Raw genomic sequence first — 15136 nt, forward strand, 5'->3', positions numbered from 1 at the left:
TTCCCAGGAGCGCTGTATAAAGCTCCTGCAGTCACGTACTGGTCGTGGCTGCAGCAGGAGCTTTATACCGGGAAAAAAAAAAGCGTGCTCCGCAGGATGATTGACAGGCAGAAAGGCCAGTAATGGACCTCTCTGCCTGTTAATCATCCCCTCCGAGCGCGCTGACAGGCAGAGTGCGGTGACTAGATACAGGCGGGGAGCCGCTCAGAGGACTACTTCCTCGACGCTGCCCAGAGAATAAAACTCTTTTGTTTCTCCGGTATAAAGCTCCTGCTGCAGCCGCGGCACATACCGGCTACAGGAGCTTTATACAGGGCTCCTGGGAACCATATCAGCCCGATTTCCCTTTAGGCCCCGTTCCCACTGAGCAAAGCTAGCGGAATTCCGCGACGGAATTGTCCGCCGCGGAATGCCGTTAGCCTCCCGCTCATAATGGGACTCTATGGGAGGCGCGCGCTGCTGCTCTGTCCGCGCTGAAGAATGAACATGTTCATTCTTCAGCGCGGACAGGGCAGGAGCGCGCGCCTCCCATAGAGTCCCATTATGAGCGGGAGGCTAACGGCATTCCGCGGCGGACAATTCCGTCGCGGAATTCCGCTAGCTTTGCTCAGTGGGAACGGGGCCTTAAACAGGAAATGCAAATACAGTGCGTGTTGCTGTGTGATCTTAAATGTCTAATGCTCTCTATATTTCCCTTACAGCCTACAGTGAACACTGTAAACCACTTGTTTACACACAAGACGGATCCTGTCCTGACCCACATCGCAGCATTGCCACCCCTCTTGCCAAATCCCCTCGCACAAACCTATGATTTCAAACAAGGCTGCCAACAATGCTACGTGAGGACAGGTGAGATGTCATTTAGATTGCAGAACTGAAGATGCTGTTTGCTTTATTCTTTGCATCCAGATCATTGTTGTTTGCAAAGTAGCTTTCCTCATGGAGGAAAAGAACCAGCAGCCCTCTGCCACCTGGAGGACAGGAAAGCATATTTCTCGGGCGTCTTATTGGGGGACACAGACACCATGGGTATAGGCTGCTGCCACTAGGAGGCTGACACTAAGAAAAAACAAAGCAAGTCGGCCCCTCCCAGCAGGCTATACCTGCCCACTGGCACTGAGCTAATTCAGTTTAGCTTAGTGTCAGTAGGAGGCAGATGCAGGTCTGGTTGCTCCAGATCATTTCTGCTTTTTTCTCTGTGTTAACCCTTTTTTTCTCCCTTACAGGTTGGGCACGGTGAGTAATATAGACTCGCCCTGATCCCACTTTTCATGTGACCAGGGAACAGACCCTAAATATAGAGGGGCTGTCTACCCTAGGTCACCTATGGCCGGACCCAGCGCCCAGGACACAGACCAGCCCTGCTGTCTGTCTCCTTATTGCGGACTTTGTTCCGACAGCCCCTGCCCACTCAGCCTCCCAGAGTTGAGCGCATCAGCGTGGCACAGTGCCGGCAGAAGATTAGAAAGAAGACGTCGGACGGTGAGTATATATTTACCATCCACTTCCCCTCTACCCGGCCTCTTCCTAGTTTTCTGTCCCTGTCGGGGTACTTCCCTGGGGTTCCCGACTAGCCCAAGGCCACTACGCGCCCCCCTCTGGCCCGGGCGCCGTAACCTCCGGACTGCCGCTTCACAGTTTTTCCTCTGCAGCCTGCTCCTCCATTCGCGCGCGCGGCCACTCTCCCTCGGCCCCGGCGCGCGCCCCAACACCTCTGGCTGCTTCAGCGCGCAGGGCCTGGTTCCTCCGGCTGCTCCACCGCACCGGGCCTGGTGTCGGAGGATACCGCTTCACACCCGGCAGCGCGGCGCTACTCTCCGGACTTCCGCTCAGGCTCCTGTTTAAATCTCCCGCGCGGTGACGTCACTGCGCAGAGGACGCCGCTCCGGTGCATTCCCACGCGAGGGTTTTCCGGACACCATTGCGGTCTGTGGCCTGGTCTGGACGCCATTGCAGTGCCCTGCTCAGCAGCGATCTGCCCGGTCTCCCTGCCGAGTGTCTGCTCCTGCAGCATCATTCTCCGTTTGCCACAGGAAAGGATCTGGTTCTCCCGGGTAAGCCCCCTGTGGGACCCTTAATTCACTGTTCCTTGCTACCTTCTTCTCTACCTCACTGAGTGTATGTTTTCTTCTTCTGCAGGCTGTCAGCCTCCCCAGCCTACCTGGTACACTGCTGAAATCTTACTGCACGACACCTTATCCTTTTATGCTGTCTGCCTCTAAGAGGACATACTTTTGTGTTTTTTCCTTTATATTGCATTATGTCTGACTCAAGGTCTGACTCCTCAAGCCGTCAGCAGCCTCCACCTTCCTCTGTTACTTACTATTTCTGCTCGTCTTGTAACACTAAATCTTCTTCTGGCCATTCTCAGCCACTCTGCGCTGCTTGTTCCATGCAGTCCAATTCTTCTCAGTCTCTTGCACAGGATCCCCCTCCTTCTTAGAAGTCGGATGAGCCAGCTCCAGCTTGGGCACGCTCCCTCTGTCGTTCTGTCTCCCAGATGGCTGAACTGTCCCAGTCGGTCGCGGCTGCCCTCGACCGCCTATCCACTTCTTCTGTGGCAGCTCAGGCTCGCCCCCTTCCTTCCAACAGTCGCTCCGGCCAGAGTCGTTCCCGTAAACGTCCTCGGACGTCCTCTTCTCGTTCGTCTTCAGACTCTCCTAGGTCGAGTTTGGCTCCTGCCCACATCTCCCCAGCTAGGCGGTCTCGTTCTCCTAGAGATCAGTCGGATTCTGAGTTAGCTTCCATCTCTGACTCAGAGGATTCTTCTCACATGTCGGCCACGGTCGATAGCCTTGTGGCCGCCGTCCGTGATACATTCCAGCTGAAGGATTCGCAGGACCCACCCCCCTCTGGGGAGGTCTTTTTCAGCAAAAGTGCTCACCGTGTCCGTAGCACCTTTCCCAGTCACAAGGAATTTGACACTCTATTCACCAAGAACTGGAAGACCCCGGATAAGAGGTTTACCAAGCCCAAACGCTTGGAAACATTGTATCCCTTTCCACAGGACCTTGTGTCTCTCTGGTCCTCCCCACCTTCTGTGGATCCTCCAGTATCCCGTTTGACCAAGGCCACTACGCTCCCTCTGGACAACGTGGCTTCCTTCAAGGATTCCACCAACAGACGGGTGGAAGCCTTGGCAAAATCGGCATTCGAAGCCTCCGGCTCCTCCCTCTTGCCCACTCTCGCCTCCACATGGGTCTCCAAGGCGGTCTCAGTGTGGGCTAAACAACTGAGGGACGGTCTTCTTTCCGGGGCGCCTCCCGACGACCTGGCTGACCTCGCTCAGCAGATACAAGATGCGGGCCAGTATATCTGTTCAGCTTCCTTAGACACCGCAGCCAGCTCGGCCTTTGCATCAGCTAATATCGTGGCCATACGCCGATCTTTATGGCTGCGCGAGTGGCGTGCTGACCCGGCCTCGAAGAGGTCACTTACCAGCCTCCCCTTTGCGGGTTCCCGTCTTTTTGGGAAACGCTTGGATGAAATTATTTCTGATGCCACGGGGGGTACCAATCTTCCCCAGCAGCGTCCGAAACGTCAGGATTCCCGCCGCAAGCCTGGTTCCTTTCGCTCCTTTCGGTCACTCCCGCCGGCTCGCTCCGGGAAAGCGGCGGTCACTCAGAACAAGAGGCCTGGTTTCTCCAGAAACCGTTCTTCCTGGCAAGCCCGGACAAACTCCTCCGGGGGCCCCTTCAAGTCAGGTGTTCCCAAACCCGCCTCCTCCTGAAGGTTTCCACCCGTACGACTCACCGCAGGTGGGCGGCCGTCTCCTGCTTTTGTGGGAGGTCTGGCTCTCCCATGTCCAGGACGCTTTGGTGCGGGACGTGGTGTCTCGTGGCTGCAAGATAAGAGTTTTCTTCCATTCCTCGCAACCGTTTCTTTCCTTCTCGTCCGCCTCGGTCCTCCCTAGCGGCCAGTTTCTTCCAGGCCCTTCATTGTCTCCTCGCCAAGGGAGTCATTGTTCCCGTTCCTCCCCTCCAACGGTTCCGCGGTTTCTATTCAAACCTATTTGTTGTGACAAAGAAGGATGGCTCGGTGCATCCAATATTGGATCTCAAGCGCCTAAACAGTCACGTTCGGCTTTCTCGTTTTCGGATGGAATCTTTACGTTCCGTCATCGCGTCCCTGGACCCGGGCGAGTTCCTCTCCTCAGTGGACATCCAGGACGCGTATCTCCACATTCCCGTTTTTCCCCCCACCAGCGTTTTCTTCGCTTTGCAATCGGGTCGGACCACTTTCAATTCGTGGCTCTCCCGTTCGGCCTGGCCACGGCCCCTCGAGTCTTTACAAAGACCATGGCGGCCGTAAGGGCTCTCTTACGGACTCGAGGGATTTCTGTAACGCCTTACTTGGACGACATTCTTGTCAAAGCCCCGTCCAAGGACCAGAATTCAGAGAGCCTAAGTATAACGCTGGACACGCTTTCTCGTTTCGGGTGGCTCCTCAACCACCCCAAGTCCTCCTTGATCCCCTCTCAGTCCATCGTTTTCCTGGGGATGAGGTTGGACTCGCTCCAGGCTCGGGTCTTCCTCCCGGAGGACAAACTGCTGTCCCTTCGGTCCGGGGTACGGGCTCTTTGCAGTCAGCGCCCAGTTTCTGTCTCAGATGGGGGACGCCCGACGTGGATCTAATGGCATCTCGGATCAACCGACGTCTGCCGAAATTTGTCTGTCGGACGCGGGACCCTCAGGCTCTGGCGTCGGACGCCTTGGTGATCCCCTGGCGGCAGTTCAGCCTGCCCTACATTTTCCCTCCCCTCCCGCTCCTTCCGCGGGTCGTGAGAAAAATCAAGGTGGAAGGGGTTCCAATCATCCTGGTGGCCCCGGACTGGCCCCCGATCTGGTACGCGGATCTCGTGAACCTTGGCGCCGACGCCCCCTGGCGTCTTCCCGACCGTCCGGATCTTCTCAGTCAAGGCCCGATCTGCCACCCGCATTTCGCCTCGCTTCGTTTGATGGCGTGGCTGTTGAAGCCTGGATTCTGAAATCCCGTGGTTTCTCGGACGCGGTCGTTAGGACGATGATCAGAGCGCGAAAGCAGTCATCCGCCAGGATTTACTATCGCTGCTGGAAGTCCTACCTTCGACATTGTGAAGCCTGCTCTGCGCCCCCGCTTTCCTTTTTGTTGGCTCGGCTCCTCGCTTTCCTCCAGGCAGGGCTGGAGTCCGGTTTATCCCTTAGTTCCCTTAAGGGTCAAGTTTCCGCGCTTTCTGTTTTTTTCCAGAGACCTTTGGCTTCGGTTCCTCAGGTCAAGACTTTCCTCCAGGGGGTGGCGCATCTCGGTTCCCTCCTGGGATCTGAACCTGGTTTTGGATGCTTTGCAGTCTTCTCCGTTTGAACCCCTTCGGGACTATTCTGTCCTTCAAAGTGGTCTTCTTGGTAGCAGTCACGTCTATTTGACGGGTATCTGAGCTGGCCGCTCTTTCTTGCCGTCCCCCCTTTCTGGTCTTTCATCAGGACAAGGTGGTGCTTCGGCCTGTGGCCTCCTTCCAGCCCAAGGTCGTGTCGCCTTTTCACCTCAATGAGGATATTGTCCTCCCCTCTTTCTGTCCTGCCCCCTCTCATCCGAGGGAGCGGGCTCTTCACCACCTGGACGTAGTTCGCGCCCTGCGCGTCTACCTTGCACGGACGAGGTCGTTTCGGAACTCTGACTCCCTCTTCATCATCCCAGAGGGTCCTCGCAAGGGATCGGCGGCTTCCAAGGCGACTCTTGCCCGCTGGATTCGTTCTGTCATCTCTCAGGCTTACCGCGGTAAGGGTAGGGCGCCTCCGTTCGGAGTCTCGGCTCACTCTACCCGTTCGGTGGCGGCTTCCTGGGCTATCGGGCATGGGGCTTCGGCCCTTCAGATTTGTAAGGCCGCCACGTGGTCATCTCTGCATACCTTCTCGAGGTTTTACCGCGTGGACACCTTTGCATCGGCTGATGCGAGTTTGGGCCGCAAGGTCTTGCAGGCAGCGGTGGCTCCTTCTCCTTAAGTTCTTTTCATTTCTCTTTCCCACCCAAGGGACTGCTTTTGGACGTCCCATGGTGTCTGTGTCCCCCAATAAGACTCCCGAGAAAGGAGGAGTTTTTACTCACCGTAAACTCTTTCTCGTAGTCTTCATTGGGGGACACAGCACCCATCCTGTGCTTTTTCTGTGTTGTTGTTGCCGATTGGCCTTTGTTTTCAGACTTTGAGTGTGGACTGTTTTTTGTTTTTTCCTTTTTCTTTTCGGCTCCTCCTACTGCTTTTTCACTACTGAATTAGCTCAGTGCCAGTGGGCGGGTATAGCCTGCTGGGAGGGGCCGACTTGCTTTGTTTTTTCTTAGTGTCAGCCTCCTTGTGGCAGCAGCCTATACCCATGGTGTCTGTCCCCCAATGAAGACTACGAGAAAGAGAGTTTACGGTGAGTAAAAACTCCTCCTATTGTACAGTCCATGCTGTAAGCCAGCAAAGATACGTGCACAGAAAAGACATTAAATTAGGGATGAGCGAATTTACAGTCGGAACAAAGTGAGGCACTTCATTCCTATCTGTAATCTGTTCATCATGTTGTGGAGCTTTGAAGTCCGCTCCATGCCACTTCTCCTTAGGTGCTGGGAAATGATGAATCCAGTTCTCCCAGTTTCCCAGGACTGGATCCATCTTTTCCCAGTGCCTGGGGAGGAGAGGCATGGAGTGGAGCACACTTCAGACCCCTGAAGACTGATAAGCAGATTACAGATAGGAACAAAGCGCTTCACTTCATTCCTACTGTAAATTTGCACATCCCTAACAGTTGCCTATATACTGTTTATAGACAGACAGCTGTGAATCAGAATGGGGCTGTGTGAGGTGTCATTTTTTTGCGCCATGTTGTGTACTTTCTATCGGCACCTTGATTGCGCATATGCGACTTTTTCATCGCTTTTTATTACAATTTTTCTGGATTTGATGCAACTAAAAATGCGCAATTTTGCACTTTTGACATGTTTATTTTTATTTATAACATAGGAAAAAAGGGGGTGATTCAAACTTTTATTGGGGGGGGGGATTTTTATTAATAACACTTTTTTTTTTTTTTTTACACTTATACTAGAAGCCCCCCTGGGGTTTGGGTTATTCCCCCTTGGAGACTTCTAGTATATGCACACTGATCTCTCATTGAGATCTATGCAGTATAGTTGTACTGCATAGATCAATGAGATCGGCACTCGATTGCCATTGCGGCGCAGACCCCGGCCGGGTAAGGACACGGGGATCCGCCCCTCTGCGATCGCGTGTGTGTGGGGGGGGGGCGGCGATCCTTGTCTTCCCGAAGATTTTCACTTTATAGCAGCACAGTACAGTTTTCAGGTTCCAAAACTTTATGTTCATCCTAAATGGGCTTTCAGGGGTATGATTGGGTTAATTAAGTTTTTCATCAGTCAGAGATCCACGGGTTGGGGAACATTGCTGTACAAAATACTAGTACATCTACATTATATACAAATAAAGATCTTTTCTTCTTCTTTTTCTTTTGCAGGGCCCAAGGCTCTTGACTTCACCCACAAAGAAAAACTAGAGCACAAGTGTAAAAAAGACATCTTACTAGCACGAATGAAGAACTCTGAAAACAAAGCGTGGTTAAAGATTCGGCAACGGCCAATGAAAGTCAATTTTACCGGTCCTTACATGTTGTGCAAAGGTTAGAAAAGAGTTTTTCCTTTTCGACTACTTGCAGCACGGCATCTAGAGGGTCGTTATAGTCTCAGAAAATAGGTTAATATGTCATGCAGATTTAAAGGGCTATTCCTATCTGACAATCGGACAAATCCCCTAAAATGTTATACAATGCTGAATTATTATTTGCTATAATGTATTAAATTCTGAGCACTTTTCTGATTAGAAGTCTTTCCTCCTAGTACAGTAATGGCCTTTTACGTACAAGTAGTATATAGACAGAAATGCACACTGTCGTATGTCAGATATAAACCTTATATACATTAACACAAGTCGCTTCTTCTTTTGCTACAGACATCCAGAGTCGACAGGACTGTAAGTATGGCGATAACTGCACATTTGCGTATTATCAGGAGGAGATTGATGTGTGGAATGAGGAAAGAAAGGGAGCCCTGCACCGAGATCAGCTTTTCCAGCTGCCAGGATTAGTAAAGCCTGGAAGTGTTTCCCGGTTATTGCATGAACAGAAGGGGATCTTTACGTTTTTATGCCAGGTGGAGTATTAAACCAATGTCTGCAAGTCTTGTATGTTTGTATTGCTAATCATAAATATATTTTTGCAGCTTTGAAGCATTGTAGTTTTGTTATATGACAGCACAGTACTGTTTAAGTGTCCCTGTCGTTTAAAAACAAAAACAAAAAAAAAACCCTTGTCAAAAGTTTTTACTGGCTCAGGATAGAGTCCCCTATCCACAATCCGACCCCCCAGTGATCCCTCAGATTGCCCCCCCCCCCGGATCCTTTGTTTTAAATAGATCCGTGGGTACAGCATGTGACACACAGCTATATTCATTCTCTATGGAGCCGCTGGAGAGAGGAGAGTGCTGTACTCGTCTCTCACGTGGCAGTATTCAAAACAGAGGAACCTGGGGGCAATCTGGAGACTGCTGGGAAATACGGAGCTCGGACCCCCTGCAATCTCTTACTTGCAGTATATCTCAATGAACATCTATAGGTTTTTAGGATTGTTTTCTTAATTTCTTTTTTTAATTCTAAATAAATTGAGATGGGGAGCCTAGAAGACCGGGGAGTTTTACTTTAAGGGCAGGTGCGCACTACGTAATGGCGACGGAAAACCCGTGCACGGGCAAAGACGCGCCCGCCCGCCACAGTCCGCGAGCTGTGGAATACGCGTCGGGTTTTCCGTCGCCATTCCTTAGTGTGCATGTACCCAAAGTGGGCACTGTCACAAAAAAAAAAAATCATTTGATATGTCCTAGAGACATCAAAAATTTATCACTTGTGGTCTGAGTGTTCAGACTGCAACTGATCAGAAGCTGAGAGAAGTGTGTACTTAGTACCTTCTCTCCCGGCTTTGTGCCACACACTGACGGAGTCTATGGAGCATTCTTGTTTGCATAGAAACAGAGTGGGAACTGTGTGGGAGGTGTGAGGGCAGCACGTCTCTTCCTTCATGTTCTACCATCTTTCTCTCTTGGTGACAAGTACGCGTTGAAGGGGCTGTTCACCAAAGTTTCTTTTTCTTTCAAATCAACTGGTGCCAGAAACTGCCAGAGATTTGTAATTTACATCTATTAAAAAAATCTCCAGTCTTCCAGTCCTTGTCAGCTTCTGTATGTCCTGCAGGAAGTGGTAATCTTTTCAGTCTGGAGAGCTGTACAGGTTTTCTATGGGGATTTGCTTCTGCTCTGGACAGTCCCTGTCAGGGACAGAGGTGGCAGCAGAGAGCACTGTGTCAGACTGGAAAGAATACACCACTTCCTGCAGGACATACAGTCGCTGATAAGTACTGGAAGACTTGAGATTTTTTAATGGAAGTAAATTATCTGTTGACAAAACCCCCTTTAAAGAGTATCTTTACCAAAACCATACCCTCCTGAGATCTCGTTGGTGCTTCAGGTCTACTACTTCGACTTGGACAACGTGCTCTCAGTAAAGAAATTCTTCTGATGGATCTTTTCTTTTTAACACAGAAGAATTTATTTTAAGGGATGATGAGAGTTATCATGAAGAGACTTCCTACAGGCTTTTAGGGTATTAAAACATATATGGTTTATTAATGTCTTATCGCTCTCTGCTTTCTCAGGCTTGTTTCGACAGCAAACCCCAGATTATCAGCAAAAGAAATCCGGAGAACCTAGATGTCTGCACTAATCCCAATAACCAGCACAGCTTCTCTGACCACAAGTAAGTTTTACATCCATTTGGCTTAAAGAATTACTACCCGGTGTATTCAGTGACAGAAAAAGCTGCTTTTAGTATGTGAAGAATCCATCACTTATCCATATCAGAAATACAAGAAAATTATCTGTATCCTGGCTACCTGATATGGGTTTGTAAACTCATGGCAGGAAAATCTGTTGATTCCAGCCAAAGTAATGGAACGTGGTTTGGGATCAGACAGTGTTCGGCTCCCAGCCCCCCCCCCCTTACACAGGTGTTCTCAGTGTGGAGGGAGTTAATTCACTGATTATCAGGTGAATAAGCGATCAGCGGATGAATAAGTATACGCTTATTAGTCAGCTGTACACATTTCTTGTGTGGCCAATCAAATCACCCCAAGCAAACAAGGGATGTGCTGCCCATAGTGATGAATTTAAAGGGCCCTATGATTGATCGATCTTTGTGAGCCACCGAGATTAGTGCTGTGGATTTACAGTAGTGTGTTTTGGTCATTGCAGATTACCAAGGACATGATTTTTATTCTTAGGTTGTAATGTATGCTATGACTCAGTGAGTATTGTGTTTATTCACCAATCTCTCGATGGGGTCTCATGCCTATATCTGCTTTCATATACCATGTGGTGCCTTGCAAGGCTATCGTCAATTGTAATATTTCTGCCTGTAAGTAAGATGATCTGTGGTGGTCACCAATTTCTGCGGTAAGGCCCTTCTGGCTATCAGCAGTCTGAATAAAGCCGCAGGTGGACAATGCCCTATTTTATATAAAATCTACTGATGATGACATAGACATGGCGCCAGAGGCAGGCTGTATTGTATTCCCCACTATTTGGGAAATAAATCCCTCCATGTTCGGTGGATAAACTAAGCAGAGATAAGGAAATATAAGGGTGCATCTACCTTGCTTCAAAATCTGAGGGCTAGTCTGCAACGGGTACAACAGTTCCGTAAAACTTTTTTTTTTTTTTTAGATAGTACAATCCTAAAAGATAGAGAAAATAGAAAAATAAACTTAGTTAGAAACTTAAGAATTTAGAACAAATGAACACTTCAAAGTGACAGCTACAGATAAAATTACAAGGCTACAACATGCCGAAGCAGCATCGTGTCCATCATCATAATACAAAGCAGCCAATCACCGTTTTCCTACTTTCCTATTATCGTGATTGTTTCAACCATTGGGAGAAACAAAGGATCTGACAAAAATCCAATCTGTCGAGCCAGAGATTTGAGGTTATTGGAGAACCAATTACCAATTCTGTTCCATGGTGTGTTAAATAGATGCCACAAAGTTTTGGTATTCGATAACCAGTCACAATAATGTACACCTGAGGAAGAGGCCGGTCTGGCCTTGAAATGCGTAGTGTAGTGTTTAGAATTTTATTAAATATTTTGTGGTTCTGAAGTCCTGCGCCCATTTCCTGTGTTGTTTCTTGGAGTGGAGACATTGGTCGTTACTATAATCTATTATATATGTTAGAGAACATGTCGGACATATGTAGATCTAACTTTTGACCCTAATACTAAAAGTATGTATACATGACCATGTCATGGACTGGTGAGGGTGCGGAGTCTGTATGTCCATTTCAGCACTCAGGAGTTGGTGAGAATATTAGGTTGGTTGCAGAACAGGTAGATTGCTCCAGGTCCCCTTAGTCAGGTGCCCCCGTATGTAGTTTGCCGCAGAAAGCTGGCACCCCTAGTGAGTAGTTTCCCCCAATATGCTGATGTGTCCTGTAGGTAGCATCCTCCAGGAGTTGGTTTGCCCCCTGAAGATAGTGTGCCACCTCTGGGTATTACCTTGGTTTTATGTTCCCACATTTAGGTCATAGGCAGCTTTTTTTCTTCAGCCACTAGAAGGCAGTAGCGCGTGCATATTGCAGAGAAAGACTCTAATGGCCACAGGCATAACACTGCCTCCTGCCTAGAAGAGGTCAAAGCTGAGGACGCAGCAGGATTCCTGCGGCAATGCTAAGCACCCCTGGTGGGTTCTCCCAGCATCTCAATGAGAACCACTGCTCCATACACAAATTATAATTATAATACTATGATAACTTTTTTCACCTTTTTCTCCCTTACAGGTGTCTTGTCCATGTGCTTAACTCCAGCACAGTCAGATATAGCAAAATTCGGCCAAATCATTCTCGCTTCCAGATGGATGTGTGCCGACATGAGGTCCGTTATGGTTGTCATCAGGAAGATGCCTGTAATTTTGCACACAGTCATGTCGAGCTGTGTGTTTGGATGCTGCAAAGACAATCGGGTACATACAGAGATAAGGGAGCACCACTTTTAATCTGTCCGTTTTTTTTAAATTTTTAATTTTTTTTTTTACATAAGCGGACGATAGATGTCCTACTTCTGGGACTGTAATCTGTGGCTGATAGCCAGAGGTAGCAGGGTGCAGTCCTCTTGTGTTGCCGTCATTCCCATAGAGATTGAAGGGAGTGGCAGTGCACATGATAGACCACTGCTTCATATGAGCTAGTTATGCAGGACACCTGTCATTGGAGGGACCCTATGGTAATCATGCTTGGTTTCACTGAGAGAAACACTTTCTAATGCAGAAGGCCATAAGGAATAATATGATTGGTTTGTTAGCTCTATTATTTCCACTGAAAGCGCAAGTATAATTTAAGTGACCAAAAAATGAAATTCCTCAAATAAAAAGCTCACGTGATACCCTTTAAAAACAGCCCTAACTTGTGTGTATATCTTGTGCGGTTGCTGAGATATCCCCAGTTGTTCGGCTAAAAAAAAAAATGAATTTTTCTTCTGGCTGAAACAAAGTGGGCGTGGCCTATCCCTCATCTTCCTCACACCACAGCTAGCTGTACTATGAATCAGCAGGTTGCTGGTGGAGTATCAGGTGATGGAAGATGGGTGATCTGGGAAAGCTGGGTGACCTCTAACTGACAGAAAGAGTTAATACTACACATGATGTACAGACCATTTGCATTCTGCCAGAGTACCCACCCATGTAATTCATCCCCCTAACCCACTGTTATATGTAGTGTAGGGCAGGGCTGGTATATGTAGTGTAGGGCAGGGCTGGTATATGTAGTGTAGGGCAGGGCTGGTATATGTAGTGTAGGGCAGGGCTGGTATATGTAGTGTAGGGCAGGGCTGGTATATGTAGTGTAGGGCAGGGCTGGTATATGTAGTGTAGGGCAGGGCTGGTATATGTAGTGTAGGGCAGGGCTGGTATATGTACTGTACGGCAGTGATAGATAACAGTGTGCACATGGATTATACATGTTATCCCCATAAGTCTCTGGTGGTATCTGCTATGTTAGGGAGGCAGCAGGTGCACTGTACCCACAGACCCCCAGCTTCCCACTCCTACCTCAGTGTGGAGCCGGCAGCACTGCATCCCCACTGAGCAGGAAGTAGTGGAGGCTGAGGGGTTTGCTGTGCAGGACAGGCTGAGGCTTTGGGGCAGGCTGTCAGCAGAGATGGGTGATGGCCCCAATATTACTGATTGATGTACAGCACAGAGTACACCACCCGTGGCCAGAGCAGGGGCGGGGCTTGACACCTGGGGGCGGGGCTTATCGGGACATTAATTTGCCCCACACAAATAAATTAATGTCCCGATAAGCCCCGCCCCCGCATGGCAAGCCCCGCCCCCTTCTCAGCCCGCGGGTGGTGTACTCTGGGCTGTACATCAATCAGTAATATTGGGGCCATCACCCATCTCTGCTGACAGCCTGCCCCAGAGCCTCAGCCTGTCCTGCACAGCAAACCCCTCAGCCTCCACTACTTGCTCAGTGGGGATACAGTGCTGCCGGCTCCAGCTGGGGAGTGGGAAGCTGGGGGTCTGTGGGGACAGTGCACCTGCTGCCTCCCTAACATAGCAGAGACCACCAGAGACTTATGGGGATAACATGTATAATCCATGTGCACACTGTTATATGTACTGTACGGCAGTGATAGCAGATAACAGCCATGCCCTACACTACATGTGGGATTACAGTGTGAGCTGCCTGTCATGTCCTTGCTGGCTGAGAACCCGTACATAGAGTACGGATCTCCAGGGGGGCGTGGCCAGCAGGAAGGGACAAGTAATGCACATTCAGCTAGATGTATTAGGAAAACTGTTAGAGCCCTAACTAACTAAAACTAAATGTTCAAAATATTTAGTATGTATCATGTCATGGCTTTCAATAATTGCCTGTGGCTAACATGCAAGGGATTGCTTTTAAAAATTCTGCATCATTTTAAAGCCAAGAATCTTTGCTTTCAAATTTTCCCAGAATCTTTAGGTACGATATTTGGGATGCGGCATTCACCTAAATAGGGCATTTAAAAAAAACAAATTCACCTCTCCACTAAAGGAGTGGTAAAATGAGCATTTCACATGTTATCATCCCCTGAGTTTCATCCAACCATTTATTGACACTGTCTCAGATTTTCCACTCTTGTGTTTTGGATTACAATGATACCTCTGTACTCAACCACAACCCATTCTGGATGGCTGGCTGAGTACCGAGCAGTTTTTTTCCTACGAGGAGAAATGTAATGGTGTTCTAGCAATAACTGCACATTTGTTTCACCATAAAATGTACAGTACCTTACCAAACATTTTAAAACAAAGTAGTGTCCAGAGACCCTCACACCTCATGGCACTTGGCACCAGCAGGTGGAGTCAGCCTGTATAGACTTTATAGTAGGGGCTTGGAGTGAAGAAAGCTTATGCAGGTGGCTACACTAAGCACTGCAGCCACACAGTGACGCCAACAGCACCTTTACTGTCAGTGTTCACTGTGTATGATCCGTGGCATGTTGCAGCACGGCTTTACACAAGACTGTAGGACTGGGTTCCAAACAAATGGTTGAGAACTGTGGAAAAGTTAGCTTGGAAATATTGGTTGAGAACCGAGGTTCAACTGTATTTTGTGGAGCATGAATATTATTTTGTAGTTTCATACAAACTTCTTTCATACAAGAATTTTTGTTTTTCTCCTCTTCAGGTGTAACCCAGGAAGAAATTGTTCTGGAATCTGAGCGCATGTGGAAAATTTCAGAACCAAAATCCAAGGTAGGTTCAAATAACTGAAATCTAGCACAAGTCTTGCACAGTTCTATTATTCTGTTTTAAAGGGTTTCTCTGATTAAAATGAACTTGTCCCCTATCCACAGAATAGCTGACAAGTAAGAGATTGCAGGGGGTCCGACGTCTGTACTCCCATTTCTCGGCAATCTTGGCCCCCCATTACTTTGTTTTAAATACAGCCACGGATTGGCACGTGACACGTGGCTTTATTAATTCTCTGTGGAGTCACTGGAGAGAGTCGAGTAGTGCAGGTT

General features: G+C 48.8%; 1 protein-coding gene across 5 annotated transcripts in view; it reads left to right on the plus strand.

The window, feature by feature from the left end:
* Window positions 1–15136, plus strand: part of ZC3H7B (zinc finger CCCH-type containing 7B) — a 46340-nt gene that overhangs the window by 18186 nt on the left and 13018 nt on the right. For all 5 annotated transcript variants that reach the window (XM_069967212.1, XM_069967211.1, XM_069967210.1 and 2 more), the window contains exons 12-17: window positions 702–849; window positions 7488–7649; window positions 7979–8178; window positions 9732–9832; window positions 11908–12089; window positions 14800–14867. In XM_069967212.1, the coding sequence (XP_069823313.1) occupies window positions 702–849; window positions 7488–7649; window positions 7979–8178; window positions 9732–9832; window positions 11908–12089; window positions 14800–14867 (861 nt within the window). The remainder of the gene's footprint in view (window positions 1–701; window positions 850–7487; window positions 7650–7978; window positions 8179–9731; window positions 9833–11907; window positions 12090–14799; window positions 14868–15136) is intronic.

Source organism: Dendropsophus ebraccatus, chromosome 4 (assembly GCF_027789765.1).
Source record: "Dendropsophus ebraccatus isolate aDenEbr1 chromosome 4, aDenEbr1.pat, whole genome shotgun sequence".
NCBI lineage: Eukaryota > Metazoa > Chordata > Amphibia > Anura > Hylidae > Dendropsophus > Dendropsophus ebraccatus.